The 17,483-nt window shown below is 34.2% G+C and overlaps 2 protein-coding genes across 2 annotated transcripts; both read right to left on the bottom strand.

The window, feature by feature from the left end:
• Positions 1 to 4,056: 4,056 nt before the first annotated feature.
• On the bottom strand, positions 4,057 to 4,822 carry LOC117914792. The gene is made up of 2 exons (XM_034830265.1): positions 4,538 to 4,822; positions 4,057 to 4,441 (listed from the first exon to the last, which is right to left on the bottom strand). Exons 1-2 carry the CDS (start codon positions 4,683 to 4,685, stop codon positions 4,311 to 4,313), a joined length of 279 nt encoding a protein of 92 aa, XP_034686156.1. The 5' UTR covers positions 4,686 to 4,822; the 3' UTR covers positions 4,057 to 4,310.
• Positions 4,823 to 10,570: 5,748 nt separating this feature from the next.
• On the bottom strand, positions 10,571 to 14,001 carry LOC117914012 (sugar transporter ERD6-like 16). Its single transcript, XM_034829161.1, has 18 exons — positions 13,731 to 14,001; positions 13,558 to 13,620; positions 13,393 to 13,482; positions 13,242 to 13,301; positions 13,090 to 13,155; positions 12,911 to 12,976; positions 12,741 to 12,816; positions 12,577 to 12,641; positions 12,412 to 12,504; positions 12,249 to 12,329; positions 12,082 to 12,166; positions 11,937 to 11,983; positions 11,783 to 11,845; positions 11,638 to 11,697; positions 11,470 to 11,523; positions 11,295 to 11,354; positions 11,043 to 11,157; positions 10,571 to 10,943 (listed from the first exon to the last, which is right to left on the bottom strand). The coding sequence occupies exons 1-18, from the start codon at positions 13,947 to 13,949 to the stop codon at positions 10,828 to 10,830; spliced, it is 1,479 nt and encodes a 492-aa protein (XP_034685052.1). The 5' UTR covers positions 13,950 to 14,001; the 3' UTR covers positions 10,571 to 10,827.
• Between the last annotated feature and the right edge of the window lie 3,482 nt (positions 14,002 to 17,483).

Below are 17,483 nucleotides of genomic sequence, written 5' to 3'. Positions count from 1 at the left end.
ATTTATTAAATTCAAAATTATTTTTCCATTTTTCTTTACTTTTTCCTTCCTTTCTTTCCTTCTTTTGTTTTTCAATTTTTTGCCTCTCATCTTTTCCCCAAAGTATAAAATTCTATCAGCAGCCTCAACGTGATCTGAGTGCAGGGAGTTCACAAATTGACAGATGACCTTGATTGCACATGAATTTTATTTTTTTTTGATAAGTAAAAAGGAAGTATATTAATCGAAAAGTGGAAACACCAAAAACCAGTGCCCTCAAAGTATAGAGGGAGTATACACACCACCTTTCCTAACTAGGAGCCTATCCAGTCTACAAAACTTACAAGAGAAGAATGACTCTCTACTAGGGAACCCCTGACCCAAGACCAAATATTGCATACAAAAGAATATTTCAACATTTGAAGCGAGAGATCCTCATTCCCGAATGCTAGTCTAGTTCTCTCCTTCCAAACTGACCAAAAAATACATAAAGGAGCCATTTGCCAAGCCCTCTTGCGCCTTTTCCCCACAAACCCTCCATTCCAACCAAGAAGGGTTGCCTTCATTGTACACAAAAGAGTCCAAGATACACCAAATAGGGAGAAAAGAAGTTTCCACAGGACTCGCGTCTTGACACAATGAAGTAAGAGATGATCCACCGTTTCTTCAGAAAGACAAAGAAAGCACCTATTTGCCAAAGAGAATCCCCTCCTTTGAAGTTGCTCCTGAGTTAATACTTTACCCCAAGAAGCCTTCCAAGCAAAGAAAGCTACCTTTGGAGGCACTTTTGCCCTCCAAATTCTTTCGCTAGGGAACATAGGAGAGCCCCTCCTCTCCTACAAAGAATAAAGAGACTTAACTGAGAAAGCACTATCATTTGAAGTTGTCCAGATCACTCTATCTTCCTCCTCCCTTTGAACCCTGAAGGCATGGATCTTCTACAACAAACGCTCCACCAAATCAATCTCCCAATCATTAAACGCCCTTGCAAAAAGAGGAGTCCAACCATCCCCATCTCCAACGGGGTTCCAAACCTCCGAAACCCACACATTCTTCAACATGGACATGGAGAAAAGAGATGAGAATGACTCACAAAGTGGCCCATCTCTGCACCACTTGTCTTTCCCAAATCTCACTCTTTGCCCATTACCCACATGGTAAGCTAACCTGCCATCTAACAGCCCCCACTTCTTCCTAATTGCTTTTCAAAGCCCAACTCCGTTTCTCCCCATCACATCCCGAGTACACCATCCCCCCTCCTCTTTGTCATACTTGCGGCTAATTACACGCCTCCACAACACCTCTCTCTCATTAGCAAACCTCCAATTCCACTTACACAAAAGGGCACTATTCATCAAAGCTAAATTTCTCACCTCTAGCTCACCTTTACTTTTCTCCAAGCAAACCAAGTTCCATCTGACAAGGTGAGGTTTTTGGGCGAGAGCTCCCCCACCCCACAGAAAATACCTCTGAATTTTCTCCAATCTCAATCTCACTTTTCTTGGCAAATAGAAGATAGACATAAAATAAATAGGCATACTGGAAAGAGTACTTTTGATTAGGGTGAGTCTCCCCCCTTTAGATATATACTGCCTCTTCCACATAGCAAGCCTTCTGCGAAAACGCTCTTCAACCCCATCCCACACGGCCAATGAATTGAAGGCTGCCCCTAAAGGCATTCCCAAATAACAAGAAGGAAGCCCACCCACTTTACAACCCAACTCCAAGGACAATCCCTCAATATTATGCACCCTCCCCACCGGGATCATCTCACTCTTCTCTAAGTTGATCCTCAAACTCGAACACGCCTCAAACCACATGAGGAGCCAACTAAGATAAGTCATCTGATCTGAAGACTCCTCACAAAAAACCAATGTATCGTCCGCGAATAACAAATGCGAGATTTGCAACCCCTCACCCCTCCTACCACTCACCCTCCACCTAGATAAATAGCACCCACTAATAGCCCTTCTCAGCATACTGTTGAACACTTCCATGGTAATCACAAACAAGTAAGGGGAGAGGGGGTCTCCTTGGCTCAACCCCCTCGAGGTTCGAAAAAAACCGAATGGAGAACCATTAATTAAAATGGAGAACTTCACTGTGGAGATGCACCAATCTATCCACTTTATCCATCTCTCTCCAAAACCCATCTTTTTAAGAACTGCCAACAAAAATCTCCAACTAACGTGGTCGTAAGCCTTCTCTATGTCCAACTTGCATAACACCCCTCCAACATTGTCTTTCAACCTTGAGTCCACAGCCTTGTTTGCAATCAAAACTGCATCCAAAATCTGTCTACCCTCCACATAGGCATTTTGGGACTCTGAAATCACTTTCCCCATCACCTTTTTAATTCTATTGGCCAACACCTTAGCCAACAACTTGTAGAGGTTGCCTACAAGGCTGATAGGTCTGAAATCTTTCAAATCTTCTTCACCTCCCTTCTTTGGAACTAAGCCCAGGAAAGTTGCATTCAGAGATTTAACAAATCTGCCCCTCATGAAATTCCTTGAAAAAACTCATTATCTCAACCTTTACTAAATCCCATCAGAATAGCCAAAAAGCCATGGTGAAGCCATCCGGACCGAGGGCTTTATCCTTTCCTAGATCTGAAAGTGCCGCGAACACCTCTCCTTCCGCAAAAGGAACCTCTAGCCCCTCAACCTCAATGCTAGCTAATCTCATGAAAGGCAGCCCCTCAACTCCAGGACGCCACCCCCCTTCTTCGGTATACAGCTTGTTAAACGCCCCCACCACACTACTTTTTAAGTCAATCTCCTCTGTATGCCAACAATCATCCACTTTCAACTTAGACAGCCAGTTCCTTCTACTATGCACATTCACCATCCTATGTAAGAATCTGGTATTATTGTCCCCCTCCTTCAACCATAGTTCCCTCGACCTCTGTCTCCAAGAAATTTCTTCCCTCAACACCCATGTCTTATGCTTCCTTAGCCTCCTTCCTTGCTTCGCAATCCTCCAGACTCAGAGTTGAATGTTTCTCCAATTCATCCCAGTACTCCACCTAACTAAGAGTTTCTCTCTTCTTGGTATCAATAACACCAAAAACTTCTTTATTCCAAGTCTTTAAAAACACTTTTAAGGCTCTTAGTTTTGCATCCAGAACAAAGCTAAAAGACCCAATAAAAGTTAAACTACCCCACCACCTCTTCATCTGATCCATGAACCCCTTTTCCTCCAGCCACATGCTCTCCAATCAATATATCTTCCCACCCCAAGACTGCGTACAATCCCTGTACTCATATCCTTGATTTTAGTTTCTTGCAAGCACACCACATCCACTTTATTGGATTTTATGACAGACTTAATGACTTTTCTCTTATCACTATCATTTGCCCCTCTAACATTCCATGATAAAATCCTTATCTTCATTTATACCCCGATCCAGAAGCCCCTCTAAGCTTGCCTTCATTGGAAGCCACTCTAGCTCTTTTACATGAAATATCCATCCTAATAAAAAGAGGGCCAAGTATATATATTAAAAAACCAGCTCCGGAGATCTAAGAGGTATTCTTCCCGCATTGCCCACATATAGTCATTTAAATTGAATTGCAATCCAACATGCCAGCTTCGTTGAAAGATATGTAAAAAAATATAGCCTATAATATATATATATATATAGGCACACTAAGGTGTTATTTGTTTTTTTACTTAATTCTAAATAGAACCTTAATACTTAATAGTGTTAAATATTGATTGTTTGTTTTTGTAGTATTTTATTTCTATTAAATATTAAAAAGTAAAGAAAAGTCAATATGATATTTTTTCTATTTAGAAAAAACTACATATTTTGGATTTTTCTATTTAGTAAAAAGTTTATAATAAGTCATAAAAAAGTAGAAAAACAAACAATGTGAAAACAAATTGCTTTCAGCAAAAAGCCAAAAAAACAAACACCACCTAATTCTTCCCTCTACCTCACCTAAGTTCTATGATTCATTCACACTCAATAAAGTAGCATTAACTTGAACAAGCATGCAGTATGATTCTTCCCTATTTCTCTTGGAAAAGCAGGTAATCAACTCCACAATTTCTTGGAGCATCAGAAGAAAATTACCTCAAATGAAAATATTTTTATATATAGCATCAGGCTTACTAAAGAGAAATCACAATATCCTGCATTATAATTCTATCATTTTTCTCAAACTTGAGTCTTAATAAACCCTAAAAGGACTAAAATTTATATATTAATCGAAACTTATGGACTGAATCAATTTTGACAGCAGAACTCCCTCCCGTTATTGCAATCTAGACAACCAGATCTACACATGATAAACAAAAACACTATCTGATTGTCGTATAAATATTCACAAAACCTGACGAAGAATCTTCCGATTGGCCGCCGCAGCAGCGTTCCTATCCTCCCGCAGTCCCGAATCCGACTCGTCGTGAAACCATCCGACCGATTTCTGAGCCTCGAAAACGAACTGTGAAATACCTGAGGACAAAAACCACAGATTAAGACCAAAACAAGATAGATTAATATGGAAACGAGGACGAACTGAAGAGGAATCAGAAGAGAGAGAGAGACAACCTTGTTTGACGGTCTGCTTGTTTTGACGGATCTCATGAACGGTGGCGGAGATTTTCCAGTAGAGAGGACGGCCGACGTAGAAGAGGAGGAGAATGAGGAGAATGGCTACTATTACGCGGAACGAAACCCTAGCTGTCGACGTCGCCATTCTCTCTGTGTCTCTGGTCTCGCACCCTTCGGCTTCTGTGTTTCAGGGTTAAACGGTGTCGCAGATTTTGAGACGAGAGAGGAGAGTGTGTGTGATACAAGAAGAATTGGGCATAGACAAGTAAACGTGTGAATGGCCTGTTTAGCCACGTTTGGCAAAGGCTCCAATCCTTTTTCATGCTTAACAACAAAACTAAATTTTTAAATGCATCACACCTTTAGGTTTTTTTTTTCTAATAAAATATACGTTCCACGTACCCAAAATAGCATTTTGTTTTTTACCTCAACTCATCCCCCCATGTAAAACCCTAACCAATTTTTTACAATATCCGTGTGAACCGACTCAAACTGAGTTTGTTTGATTCCGTAAAGACGTCTATCTCTTTCACCTCATAATCTCCTAAAGTTGGTAAGGATCTTTTGAATTTAAAGTAAATATTATTTATATAATTGAAAATGAGTTATTATTTTTCCTTCTTTTTTCTTTCATTTTCTTCCGTTTCTTTTTATTTTCCCTTCATCTTTCTTCTCAATTTTTTTTTAAACATTAAAAAAAGAAATTAAAGGTAACCATTGATGGTGATCCACAATGGATGGTCATTGACGACAATGTTTGTTTCCGTAACTGTCGTCGATTATTATCACTTGATTAAGCTCAATTGCTAGTCATTATGGACAACTCGAACTCGTTTTCCCCTTTTCTTTTTTTATTTTGATGTTAAGAAAATAAATATGAGGATGAGTAAGATTTAAAACAAAGATGAAAGAAAAAAAATGAAAAAAAAAAAACTAGGATTTGAAAGACATGAATGAGTGGGTGTTGTAAGAGAGAGTAATTTGATTATTTTATATATAAATTTAATTTTATGGAGAAAAAAATGTTCAATATATAAACTAATGCAGTCAATGTATTTAAGGATGCCCTAAAAATTTAATTTTATTATGAAAATAGACCGAGATGAGTGAAGGGAAGACAAATTATGTGTAGGTTAATATTAGTTGAGTTAGAAACATATTTTGCAGATTTTAGCAATCTATTAATAAAATAAGCTAATGTATATAAAGCAATGACATACTTTAATTTATGGACTTTAGTGAGATGTAAATGGAATGTGGTAGCCTACATCAAATGAAAACACATCCTTTGAATCTTGTTAGGACATCAATGAAATAATAAATAAAGTGTTTGTCTTGATACATTTCATTTTTTTTTTCAAAATTTAAAACTTTTATATAAATATACAACATCTTATATAAAAAGTATCGATTTAGCTTGTCTTTTTAAAAATAGCTTCCGAATATTTTAAAATTTGAGATAATAAAAAGAATTTAATATCTCAAATTTTTAAACATTTTTTAAAATCATTATTTTCTTGAATGTAAGTCTTTTAAAATTTCTTTTATCTTATATAGAAATTACTAAAAAAAAAAGTTTTCTCAAAATAATTTTAAAATCAATGACATTCTATCTTATTTACACTAAAAATTTATAATTTTTATTTTTCAAAATTTATTTCATCTCTTTGTTTTTTCTTGAAAATATGTTTAATTAAATTTTTTTTTAAATATTATTAACAAAATGAAACCTATAAAATATTGTTTGATATTAACTTATTAAAAAAATATAAAAAATAAATAATTTTAAAATTCGTATCATATACATGTCATATGCTATGAGATATATTGGTGTAAACTATCATACAAGTATATATTATGTTATTATACGCGATATTATATATCATAAATATTGTTATATATTACATTATTATTATTATTACTATTATTATTATAATATTTTTTGTAATTTATAGTAATTTAATTTATACCCACAATATGTCCTTTTACGTTTTTTATTTTAAAATTGTATCTAACATCCTTATAAGTAATCCAGAATAATATTTCCAAAGTATAGTCTAATAAGTAAAATAAAAGTAAATTTGTATACACTTATATTTACCAAAATGAATAATAAATCATACACTGAAATAACTAAAATTTCATTAAATCTTTTTCCAAATTCTCACTTCTCACATGATGATTCTTTTCTTTTTGTCATTGGCACAAATTTTACATTCAATTATGGTAGAAAGGTTAATAGAAAAGTAAGGGAAGTCTTTTTTTTTTTTTAAGAGAATTGATTAAAAAGGGAAACCAATTTTTGCACTTCCCTTTTTTTTCCTTCTATTTTGAAGGCCAAAGGAAGAAATGCATGTAATTTTACTCAATTTTCTATGGTTTTGCTCTTCTTTACAAAACAGGATGGACATATTAGGATATATGACGCAAAGAAAGGGGTGCAAACTTCAAAATGATATTGAAGCTCCACTAATTACTAAGACTTTTACCATGCGTCTCTTTTAAATCAACATTTTCTTATAAGTTTGTGGTGATTGTTGAAGAAGAATGTAGCCAGTCCTATAATTGGAGTGGGATTTTTGTATTAATGGGTTGTTTGTGTAGGTGTAAAGGTGACTGAGTCTTACCTTCTCTTATAATGTCTTGGTGTTCTGTTGGAAACATGTCTTTACTTCTTGATGGTTTAAAAGATTATAAATATTTTTATTTAGTTGTGGATATTAAAATGAATGGTGTTCATTCATCTTAACTATAATGGTTGAGGTGTGACCAAACCTTGTCTTTGAAGTAAATCTATCCTCCTTGAAGTTCAATTTAGATGCAGCCCGTATTAGCATCCTACCTTTATGTCCCGAATTTAGCCTTTTTTTAAGCTCATGTGCGACACTTAGACAACTTAAGACTCTTAACGTTGTTAAGTCGGCCTTTTCCACCCACTTAGCCTAACTACACGACTTGGAAGCTAGAAGGTACAATGAAGACAACACTTTAAGAACTTATAATACTTGGAAGCTCTCACTTGCTTGGTGTCTTGGCCAAATAGGGCCCTCACCTATTTATAACATCTTAGAAACTCTTTGGAACCTTGGAGGGTTCCTTACAAATCAAGAATTCTTTAGAAGACTATACAAATATATATATACAATTATTTATATGATGACTCTGGAACACTCTAAAATGTCTCACACTCTTCCTTTACCTTTCACCATTGTGTAATTATGTGTAGACATTTCTAAACTCCTTTAAAAGTTTCCACATTTCTCCATTAGTAGCGAAGTGTGGATGGCTTTAAAGGGTTTTAGAAGCTTCCTGCTTTCTATATAAGCTTAAGTTCAATTTGGATGCAGCCCAAACTAGCATCCTACCTATAGGATTTAATAGCTAAAAGACTCATCTAAGGTGTACTTGGACGAGGTAGAATATAACTTGAACAATAGGTAAAGAAGTGCATAATTTATTAGGGTCCTCCACAAGATGTAATAATACAAAGGTCGATTGTTGGAAGATTGTAGCAATGACTATGGTGAAAGACTATAGTAGTAGAAATGAGAAAGGATTGTCATAGTGGCAATGACAAATGACTGCAATAGTGGCTATGGTAAGGGACAATATTTCTCCGAGCAAGGAGATTGTAGAGGTAGACTAAAGAAGTTGAACATGAAAGTCATTTATGGTAGAATAAAGAAGTTGAACACGAAAGTCATTTATGGGAAAGGGATTATAGGAAGAGTGGTTTTTATAGTGAAACTCAAAAAAGTTAGAATGACTAAACACAATTCATGTAGAAAACAACATTAAGGTTTTTCAGATCAAGCCACTTGAAATCCCACTAAATGGGCTTAAGCCTTATGGACAAGCAAAGCTTCCACTTCTTTGTCCACGCAGCCTAGGAGGCTATGGAAGTGGAACACAATATAAGTTGGATTAAAAATGGGAGTAGAACACAAGTTGTATAAAGTTTAATCCAAGATTAATGCAGGCATCTCTCAATTTTCTCTTTGGTTTATAGGTGGTTTTTACTTTTTGGTGAAATTTGATTTATATTTTCTTTTGCAAGATGATGTTTAACACAATATGCTTTGTTGATGAAATCGACAATGTTAGATATTATGACAACGAAGATTGCTTAAGTAGGCCAAATTCTATACCTTCACCTTCAAGATAATTTATAAAATATTATTGATTACATACTGCTAGTATGTTGATATCTAAATAGTTTGTAGATATCTAGATATGAGAAAGATAAAATTAAGATTAGAGTTGATTTAAAGAGTGTTTAATAAAACTTAATATGTAATACTTAATGACTTAATTTGAAATTAAATTAAATTATTTTTAAGTTGTTGACTTAAAACTTACTACTTGTTTTTTTATTTCTAATTATTAAGATTATTTGTTGAAATTAACGTAAAATATATTCTAAATCATTAAATTAATATATATATATATATATATATATGTATTAATTTTAATTAATATTTATCTTCACTAATTTTAATTAATATTTATTTATGTAAATCTTAAGTAATAAATTTGTTTGTTAAATATTCATATTTAAAGTATTATAGATACATAAGATAATCACAAAATATTTATTATAAAAAATAAGTTGTAAGTGTGGGTTGTAAAATATATCTGGATTAGATATATATAAATAAAGGCAAAAGAGATTTGATATTAAGAGCAAGTTAACTATTAGACTTAACACTTTAAGTTATTTTTAACTTTTAAGTTATGATATTAACATGATTAATCTACTTAAATTGAGTCCTTATATTTATGTACAAGTTACTACTATTTTCTAATTTTAAAAATAGAAAGTAAGAAGTGATCCAAACACACACTAACAAACATAATTATTTTGCCACACTATGACATGTTCAGGCAAATAAATGTGGGTTGTATATATAGACTGAAATTGTTATGTAGCATTACCATCTAGTTCTTCGATCAAGCAATTGTTTCTTGTATCACTAGCTTGTACAGGTGTGGGACAAGCGGTGTCATGGTGGAAATAGACAATGGAGTTGGGCTTTACCCAATGTTATAAAACATGAACTTGTGGGTAGTTGATCAGGTGTTGCTACAGAATCCACCTCCCACAAGTTGGTTCAACCCTAAGTTAAATCAATCACAAAATCTGGTGGACTTGTCATGACAAAGTTTGGAAAGGTCAAATCATAGGTTAGAACTTGGAAGTCAATAGCAGAGGAAGGTTTTTTGGTTTTTGACTTCAGAAAAGTAAATCAATAATTGTTCTTCCCAACTTTAGGTTGTTTGTCAATGCAAAAGAGAATGGAAGACTGTAACAACTCGCTCCTAACCGTGTAGATATTGTCCGTTTTTTACCCAAAGGGGCTCTTATAGCTTTAAAACACGTCTACAAGATTACAACGAGTCCATACTTATAAAGTGTCAGGAACTTTCCCCTTATCCGATGTATGGGATGTCACAAAGACAATCATGTCATTTTGCCTTTTCCCCTTATGCAATCTCAAATCATTATTGCAGGCGAGTGGAGCTGAAATTGAAAGATTCAGTTACCATGAAAAACATACCCTTTCAGCCCTATGATCATCAGCTCTTCCTGGGATGGTCTCATTGCCCGATGAGAATTTCCTGTGGATGGTTCTGAGAAGAAGTTCAGGGAGAACTTCCACTGAAAGGGGCTCATGGTCAGCTTTAGAAATTATGCTGTCAATCTTGATAAACAAGTAGCCTTTTTTTTTTTCCTGTCCAATAGTTCATATGGCTGTTCACAGTCCTGAGTAACTCTTTTTCTAATTATTTTTTCTTCTTCTTCATTGTGTTATGTTTCAAGGCATACACATACTTGAAGGACTGTTGGGGATAATTTTCCTCTCAGGAAATTTTCTGATATAAAATGTTTCTGTTTCAGCACCTATCATGTTATGCAGAAGCACTATCATGGATCATTCTCTCCCACACAATCATGATTCACTTCATGTTGATGGGCTGTTGGTTCTTTGAAGCAATTTAGCAGTTGTTCCAAATGGGACTAATGTCCAATTAACATAAAAGATATTTGGACTATCAATTTCCTAAGAAGGGAGAAAATTGACTAGTTTTCTTTCACTTCTGTTTCACAATCCTGGAAAATCGAAATCCCTTGCACAATTTGACCTATAAGAACACTTTTTCACACCACATTTTATCTTCTTGGTAGCTTGATTTTCTGACAAAAAATGGAAGATACATTGATCAGTTTCACATCAGTATTTCAAGAAACTTTTCCGAGTACCATCTGCATGTAACCCCTTTCCTCTCTAAGAATCAATGCATGCTTGAATTTCTTCCAATGTTTTTCCCTTTGTTTCTGGCACGATCTTTGCCACAAAAAGAATGGTCATAGCAGAAAATCCAGCATAGATGGAAAATGTACCTGAAAGGGAAGAAAAAGAACCAGGCATGGATTGAGTAATGCAACACAAGCTCATTGTTCTGAATGTTTTGTACTAAGTTGAGAAGCCGACTGCCTAACCTGTGGGACTCCAGCTCATTAGGAAGTTGAAAGTGTAGGAAACCACCCATGCACCCAACCAATTCACTAGCACCACCAAGCTGCCAGCAGCTCCCTTCACATTTATAGGGAAGATCTGCAAGGGGAAAAATGTTACATGCCACTCTTAGTTTTTATGATTTTTTTTTTTTTTTTCTCTGCTCTTGTTTGGTTCCTAGGAAATAGAACTACTTAGGATTCCTTTATCTATGAGAATTTTACAGGTCAAGTTACCTCAGACATTATCACCCAAGGAACTGCCCCCATTCCAATCGAAAACGATGCTATGTAAAGCTGATATCATTAAAGAAAATCCAACACATTGCACTAATAGTCAGTTTCAATTCAGAATAACAAAAATCTTGTAGCATGGTGTAATGTGATATTGCATGAAATGGCTAATTTTTACCAGCACTCCACCAATAGCCAGTACAGGAACCCAATCAAGCAGCATAGCATTGCTCTGATTCACAAAGATTACGAGAAAATATTAGTACATACAGCCAGAAAAGCGGAAACTGAAGAAAAAGAAGTCCATTATTTACATAGTGATAATTTAGAATCTTAGATGATTTACCTTAAGAAAGAAAGAAGCTCCAGTGAGAAAGCATCCGAGAAAAGTTCCACTTGCAGACACCTTCAAATTCAAAACCATTACTCATTAGTCTTAAGAGGCTTTTCATTTTGATGAGGTAGAAAGATACAAGCACAACTATACTCACCATGAGAAGGGGTCTTCGTCCGGATTTATCCATCAATATTGCTCCAACTATGGTTATTGGAACCTAAGAATTCATTCGAATCGATCGGGTTTCAGAGGAATTATTTCACCCATCTGAGTTTCTTAAGAAAAATGAGAGAAAGTTGATCACAAACCTGAATACAAGCATAAGCTATGGTTCCAATTTTGCTAGAAGAAAGTCCTGCAGTCCAAATTTAGTGGAATTTTTCTTTTAACAAGGAAGACTTAAAACATAAAGAATTTTGAATATGGAAGAGGACTAAAGTTCTTCCAACTTACCAGCTGATACAAAGGTTTCACTCACATAGAAGCCTACGCCATTTATTCCTCCAAATTGTTGGAAAACCATTAAGCCAACACCAATCTAGAGGAAGACACCTTTGTCATAAGAATTCAATTCAACATGTAATGGACTTTTTTTGGCAGATTGTATACAAGATGCTTACGATCAGGGAACGTATATATTTGGTTTGAAACAGGTCCAACATTTTCGCCTTTGGAAAACTTTGAAGATTTTCAATATAGACCTGTCCACAATGGAAAATTCATCAATCTTACCTCAGGGCCTCTCAATGGGAGTTTCTATTCATGGTTGATGAAGGGAAGTACCTGGATTTCGGCAGCTTCCTTGGAAACATCGGCATCTTTGCCTCGAAGCCTCCTCAAAGCAACTTCAAATTCTTTCTCACGGCCAACCTTTGCCTGAAACCAAACAGCTTTAGTCTCAATTTTCTCATCAATTTTCTCCAGTCTTAGTTGTATGTAAATGCTCACCAGCCATCTAGGAGACTCAGGGACGAAAAATAAACCGATCAGCAGGGCAAGGCATGGAACAAGTCCTTCAAACAAAACTCATCAATCAGTTCTATATATTATGGAAACTTTTAAGAGGTTTGGTATATCAAAAGAATGACATATTCTATAGGACTGCAAATTACCAGTCAGAGCCAGTGTTCTCCATGTTGTTACTGTTCCTAGCAAGAATGCAACTGATGAGCCGCAGACAATCATGAGCTGCAGATCAAAGGAAGAGAAAATTTTCAAAACCAGTGACCAAATGACAGAAATATTTGCAAAGAAAACAAGCTCTATGATTATGATTCTCCACCTGATTCAATGTTGTGAGCCCTCCTCGGATACTCTTTGGAGCTATCTCAGCTATAAATATTGGGACCTGTTCATCCAATTTGCTAGCTTGTTACAGACTTTGAACAATTAGTACTTAAAAAAATCCAAAAAAATATGATTTGGAACCAAGATTTTAGCCATCTAATGGTGATTAATTACCACGTATGAGAAAATTCCAATGCCGTATCCTGTGAAGAACCTTCCCATGTCAAGCAAGAGAGCTCCCTGTATATCATTCAAGAATCAATGTTCATTAATTCTTCATTCTAAGATACCAAACTCTGAAAAAAAAAATGGCATACAATACATACCATAGAGAAATAGACAGCCAGCCATCCTGTAATGCAGAAACTTGCTGACATTCTCATTGCCTGCTCTCATAAAAAAAACCGAAAAAGTTCAGTAGCATGGATATGATCACTCAGTTTAATGACATCTCTGAAAATTCTTAATCTTACGCACCCCTTTTCGGCCTAAGGAGTCTGTAACTAGGCCACTAGTAATAGCACCAAGCATGGCACCAATTGTTAATATGGAGCCAAACATTGAGTACTGCAGGAAGATCGAAAATAAGTCAGCAACTCATACAACATGATAATGAAAAGGGTGTTTGATGAAAAAGCAAACCTCAGCCAGAGACAGATCAAGATCTTCCCTGATGGCAGATTGAGTTGGTGCTGAGTAGCCCACCTGCAAAAGCAACTCACATTGAGCTAAAAAGAAAAAGAAAAGAAAACACTTAGTTAACATCTTCTGTTAACCAAAAAGAAAAAGGTTCAGATACAGTTCAGTGTACTCACACATGATCCGAACTCAAAGGAGCCACAAACAGCAACAAATGTGCTTAGCAAAACCATCCATATCGACCCATCGGATCCATTCTGACTGCTGCTACCATCAGTCTCACACCCTAATTCATTGGAAACAATAATCTTCTCTCCTTGAACTAATGGTTTCTTCAAATCCTCAAGACCATTTTTTCCACCCTTCTCAACATCTTCACATTGGTGGATTCCCATATCAAATACAAAGAAAAGAATCAAAGAATGGTGTCTACGAAAAAAATTTAAGAATGAGATAGCACTAAGGATATGGGACTGCTATATATAGATATGAACACACAAATCATTGAGATATTAATGAAAAGGGTGGAAGAGCTTGAGACGCATGTGAGGTATGTAGCTGTCAATGACGTGAAGCTACCAACTCATCATCAGTTCATGGAAACGGAGGAGCCGCAGAAATGGTCAAATCCAGACAAATCCACATGTGATCTTCCGACTCAGAATCATCTATATATATCTGTACACGTTTGGTTTCTTGTTTTGTTAATTATCCACGCGTACGTGGCTCCTACTCGGATGTGGAATTTAAAATTGAAGAACAGTTGTCAGGTGGCTCAAAGCCTGTGGATTTGCCATCTTACTGCTTTCATAACCATTGATTGAGAAGGGAAACAAATATCTTGAAAAGGAAGGCTTTGTCCGGTTTGAAAATTTTGAAGGAAAATTAGGAGAGAGAAAATAAAGAGGGATAAATGAGAGAAAAGAAAAAGTAGAAAAAATGAAACACACATTTAAGGTTCATAAATTTTTATTTTTATTTATTTTTACTTCTAATTTATTTTAAATTTTCAAAATAAAACTAAATATGATTTTTCTTTTCTTTCCTTAGGGGCTGTTTGGATTGACCTCTCAAAAGTTAGAAAACCCTTTTTGAAGTTTAATAAGAGATGCAAAGAATTTGATATAAAAGTTGTTTAATAAAAATTTTTTAATATTATTTTTTAAAATTATGATCTTGGCTTCCATTTTAAGTTTTGATTAAAATAAATAAATAATAAATAAATAAACCATCCCAAACGAGGTCTTGCTATTTTCATAATAATATATTGATTTTAGGGATCATGAGCCTAAAAACATTGGGATTAGAACATTGGAGCCTTGAATCTGATAAGAAGTAATTCAAGTTGGTTAATTATAAGCCCTCTTTTTGGTTAAAAAGATTTTTTGTCCCCACTAATTTTATTAAAAGAATTAATATGAAAAAAAAAATATATTACTCATATGAAAGCTTTATTTTAATTTATATAAAAAAGTATTTCATATTTAATAAAAAATTTATAATATTAGTATCTTTTTTAATTTAAAGCTGAAGCAAAAAATAAATGGCTCCCAAAACAAATTTTAAAGTCTGTTTTGTAACTATTTTTGAAAATAGTTTTTTATTATTTAGAACATAACAACTAAAAATTATTTTATATTCTTAAAAATAGATAACATAGAATATTTTTTAATTGATTTCATTTAGTTTTTTAATATTATTTTATAAAATAATTGTATAAATATATGGAATGATTAAAATTAAAACAGTAAATGTAAAAATTATTTTTAAAAATATTAAAAATAGGTTAAAAACATTTTTCTCCAATAAACCTTTATTTTACGAAACATTACAAAACAATTTTCAAAGTGTTATATAACATTTGATTTGGAACTGAGAATTGATGGACTTAAAGGATAAACTTCCAAAAATGATTTATGATATATGAGCTTAAAATAGGTGTATGTGACTCACCATACAATGGTTGGTTCCACTGATTTTGTAATTTTGTATCTTTTGGTGGCTATCTTATCTTTGATTAGGAGCATTAATTAGTATTGTTTTGGTTTAAGATTTGAACCAGGATGTGATAATCCTAATGTATATCCAAGAATTCCGGCTTAGGTCATATTAAAAAAATGTATCATCTCCCTGTTCATCTTTTCTTCACTTGATTAATGGATTTCTTAGGAGTTCGTTTGATGATGATTTTGATATAATTAGACGTGTTTTTTTTAATATTTAAAAACATCTTATAGTTATATATAAACTTTAAGCATTTAATAGCATTTTAAAAATATCATTTTAAAAATTTAGAAAATTATTTCGAGTGATTATTAACCCGTTTGGATTCGGTTTTGATAAGTTAAAAACTATTTTTAAATCAATTTTTTTAGGCTTTATTTAGATCAATTTAAAAATTAAAAACCATTTTAAAAAATATCTTTTTAGAAATTTAGAAAATTATTTCAAATGATTACTAACCCGTTTGGATTGGCTTTCGAGAAGTTAAAAACTATTTTTTAAATAGAATTTTTTTAGGCTTTATTTGTATCAATTTAAAAATCAAAAACCCTTTTTTAAGTTCAATACTAGTTTTTATATGTGCTTTGAATTTATGACTTAAAAAAAGTAAATATAAAAATAAAATAAAAAATTATTTTTAGTAAAAGCTCTATTTTATTTAAGAAGTTTCTTTATTTTTTTCGATGATAATATTATCTTTAAAAATAAATTATGATATTAACTTCAACTTTAATTTCTAAATAAATAAAAAACCTACTCCAACCGAGCCCTAATAATATTTGAAAAGTCTTGAATATAGAAGTAATGATAAGATAATTTTTTTCCCCAAGATTCTTTTTGGCTTATGGAAGAAGCTTTATAGATTTGGATAAAACTTTTATAATATCATATCCGTCCTTTTGTTTTAAAATAAAAAATTAAAATTTTAATGTCATTATTTTAATCCTAAACCATTAATCCCTCTTAAAATTAAAATATCTTTTAGATATTATTATCAAAAAATCAATCCAGTGCAAGTTCCTCATATTAGTTTGTCAATTAATGGCCAGCAATGTCACATGATGGTTTGTCAGGTTATAAGTACTGACTTTGGCATCAAACGTATGGGCTCTGAGTTGAGAGCTTGAAGAAGCTAGCGAGTGATTTGAAAAAATGGTTTATTGCCCACAAAATGACAGTAATGTTTACCACATGATCTGCTCACGTTATCCAGAAATCTTCTTTTTGGGTTTGGGGTCAGCGACTCAGCAATTATTGTACGGCTAATTCAGTGCCGGTTTGCCCTCCTCCCTGATGGTAGGCCTCACCCCAGCCAACCCCCCATCCGTAAGGATAAAAGGCTTTAATATGGTGTTAAATCTGTTTGGCTTCTTCACGCTAATGTTAACCAGTAGATAATGGTAGATGTTGTACATTCTGGTTCAAAGAGTCACTTTAAAATGTATTTATTGGGATTGAACCTTAGTAGCCCAGATGGTACCAGAATTGACATTTAGGTGGACCTTAAAGAGTTTGGTCCTACAATTCCTAAGAATGCCAAGGCGTTTTTTGTTGGGATTGAGCCTTATGGGCCCACCATGGTTGACGCTTAGTACCTCCGAAGGGAAGTAGCCCAGATGGTACCAAGATTGACATTTAGGTGAACTTTAAGGGTTTGGTCCTAGGTTCAATTCCAGGAACGCCTCCTTTAAAGGAACAAATAAACAATTGGTGCGATTGAGGGGCCACGGTCCTAGGTCTTTGACCTTCCCTTCGGATGTGCTAAGCGCCAATCATAATGGGCCCAAATCCTGGGTCTTTGACCTTCCCTTCAGATGTACTAAGCACCAATTATAATGGGCCCAAATTGTGAGAACTCTAAATTCAGAGAGAACAATATGTATACGATTAAGACCGGATCATTACAATATTGTAAGAGGATGGTT

The sequence above is a fragment of the Vitis riparia genome, chromosome 5 (genome assembly GCF_004353265.1).
Source record: "Vitis riparia cultivar Riparia Gloire de Montpellier isolate 1030 chromosome 5, EGFV_Vit.rip_1.0, whole genome shotgun sequence".
NCBI lineage: Eukaryota > Viridiplantae > Streptophyta > Magnoliopsida > Vitales > Vitaceae > Vitis > Vitis riparia.
This window is presented reverse-complemented; position numbering and strand designations above follow the sequence as displayed.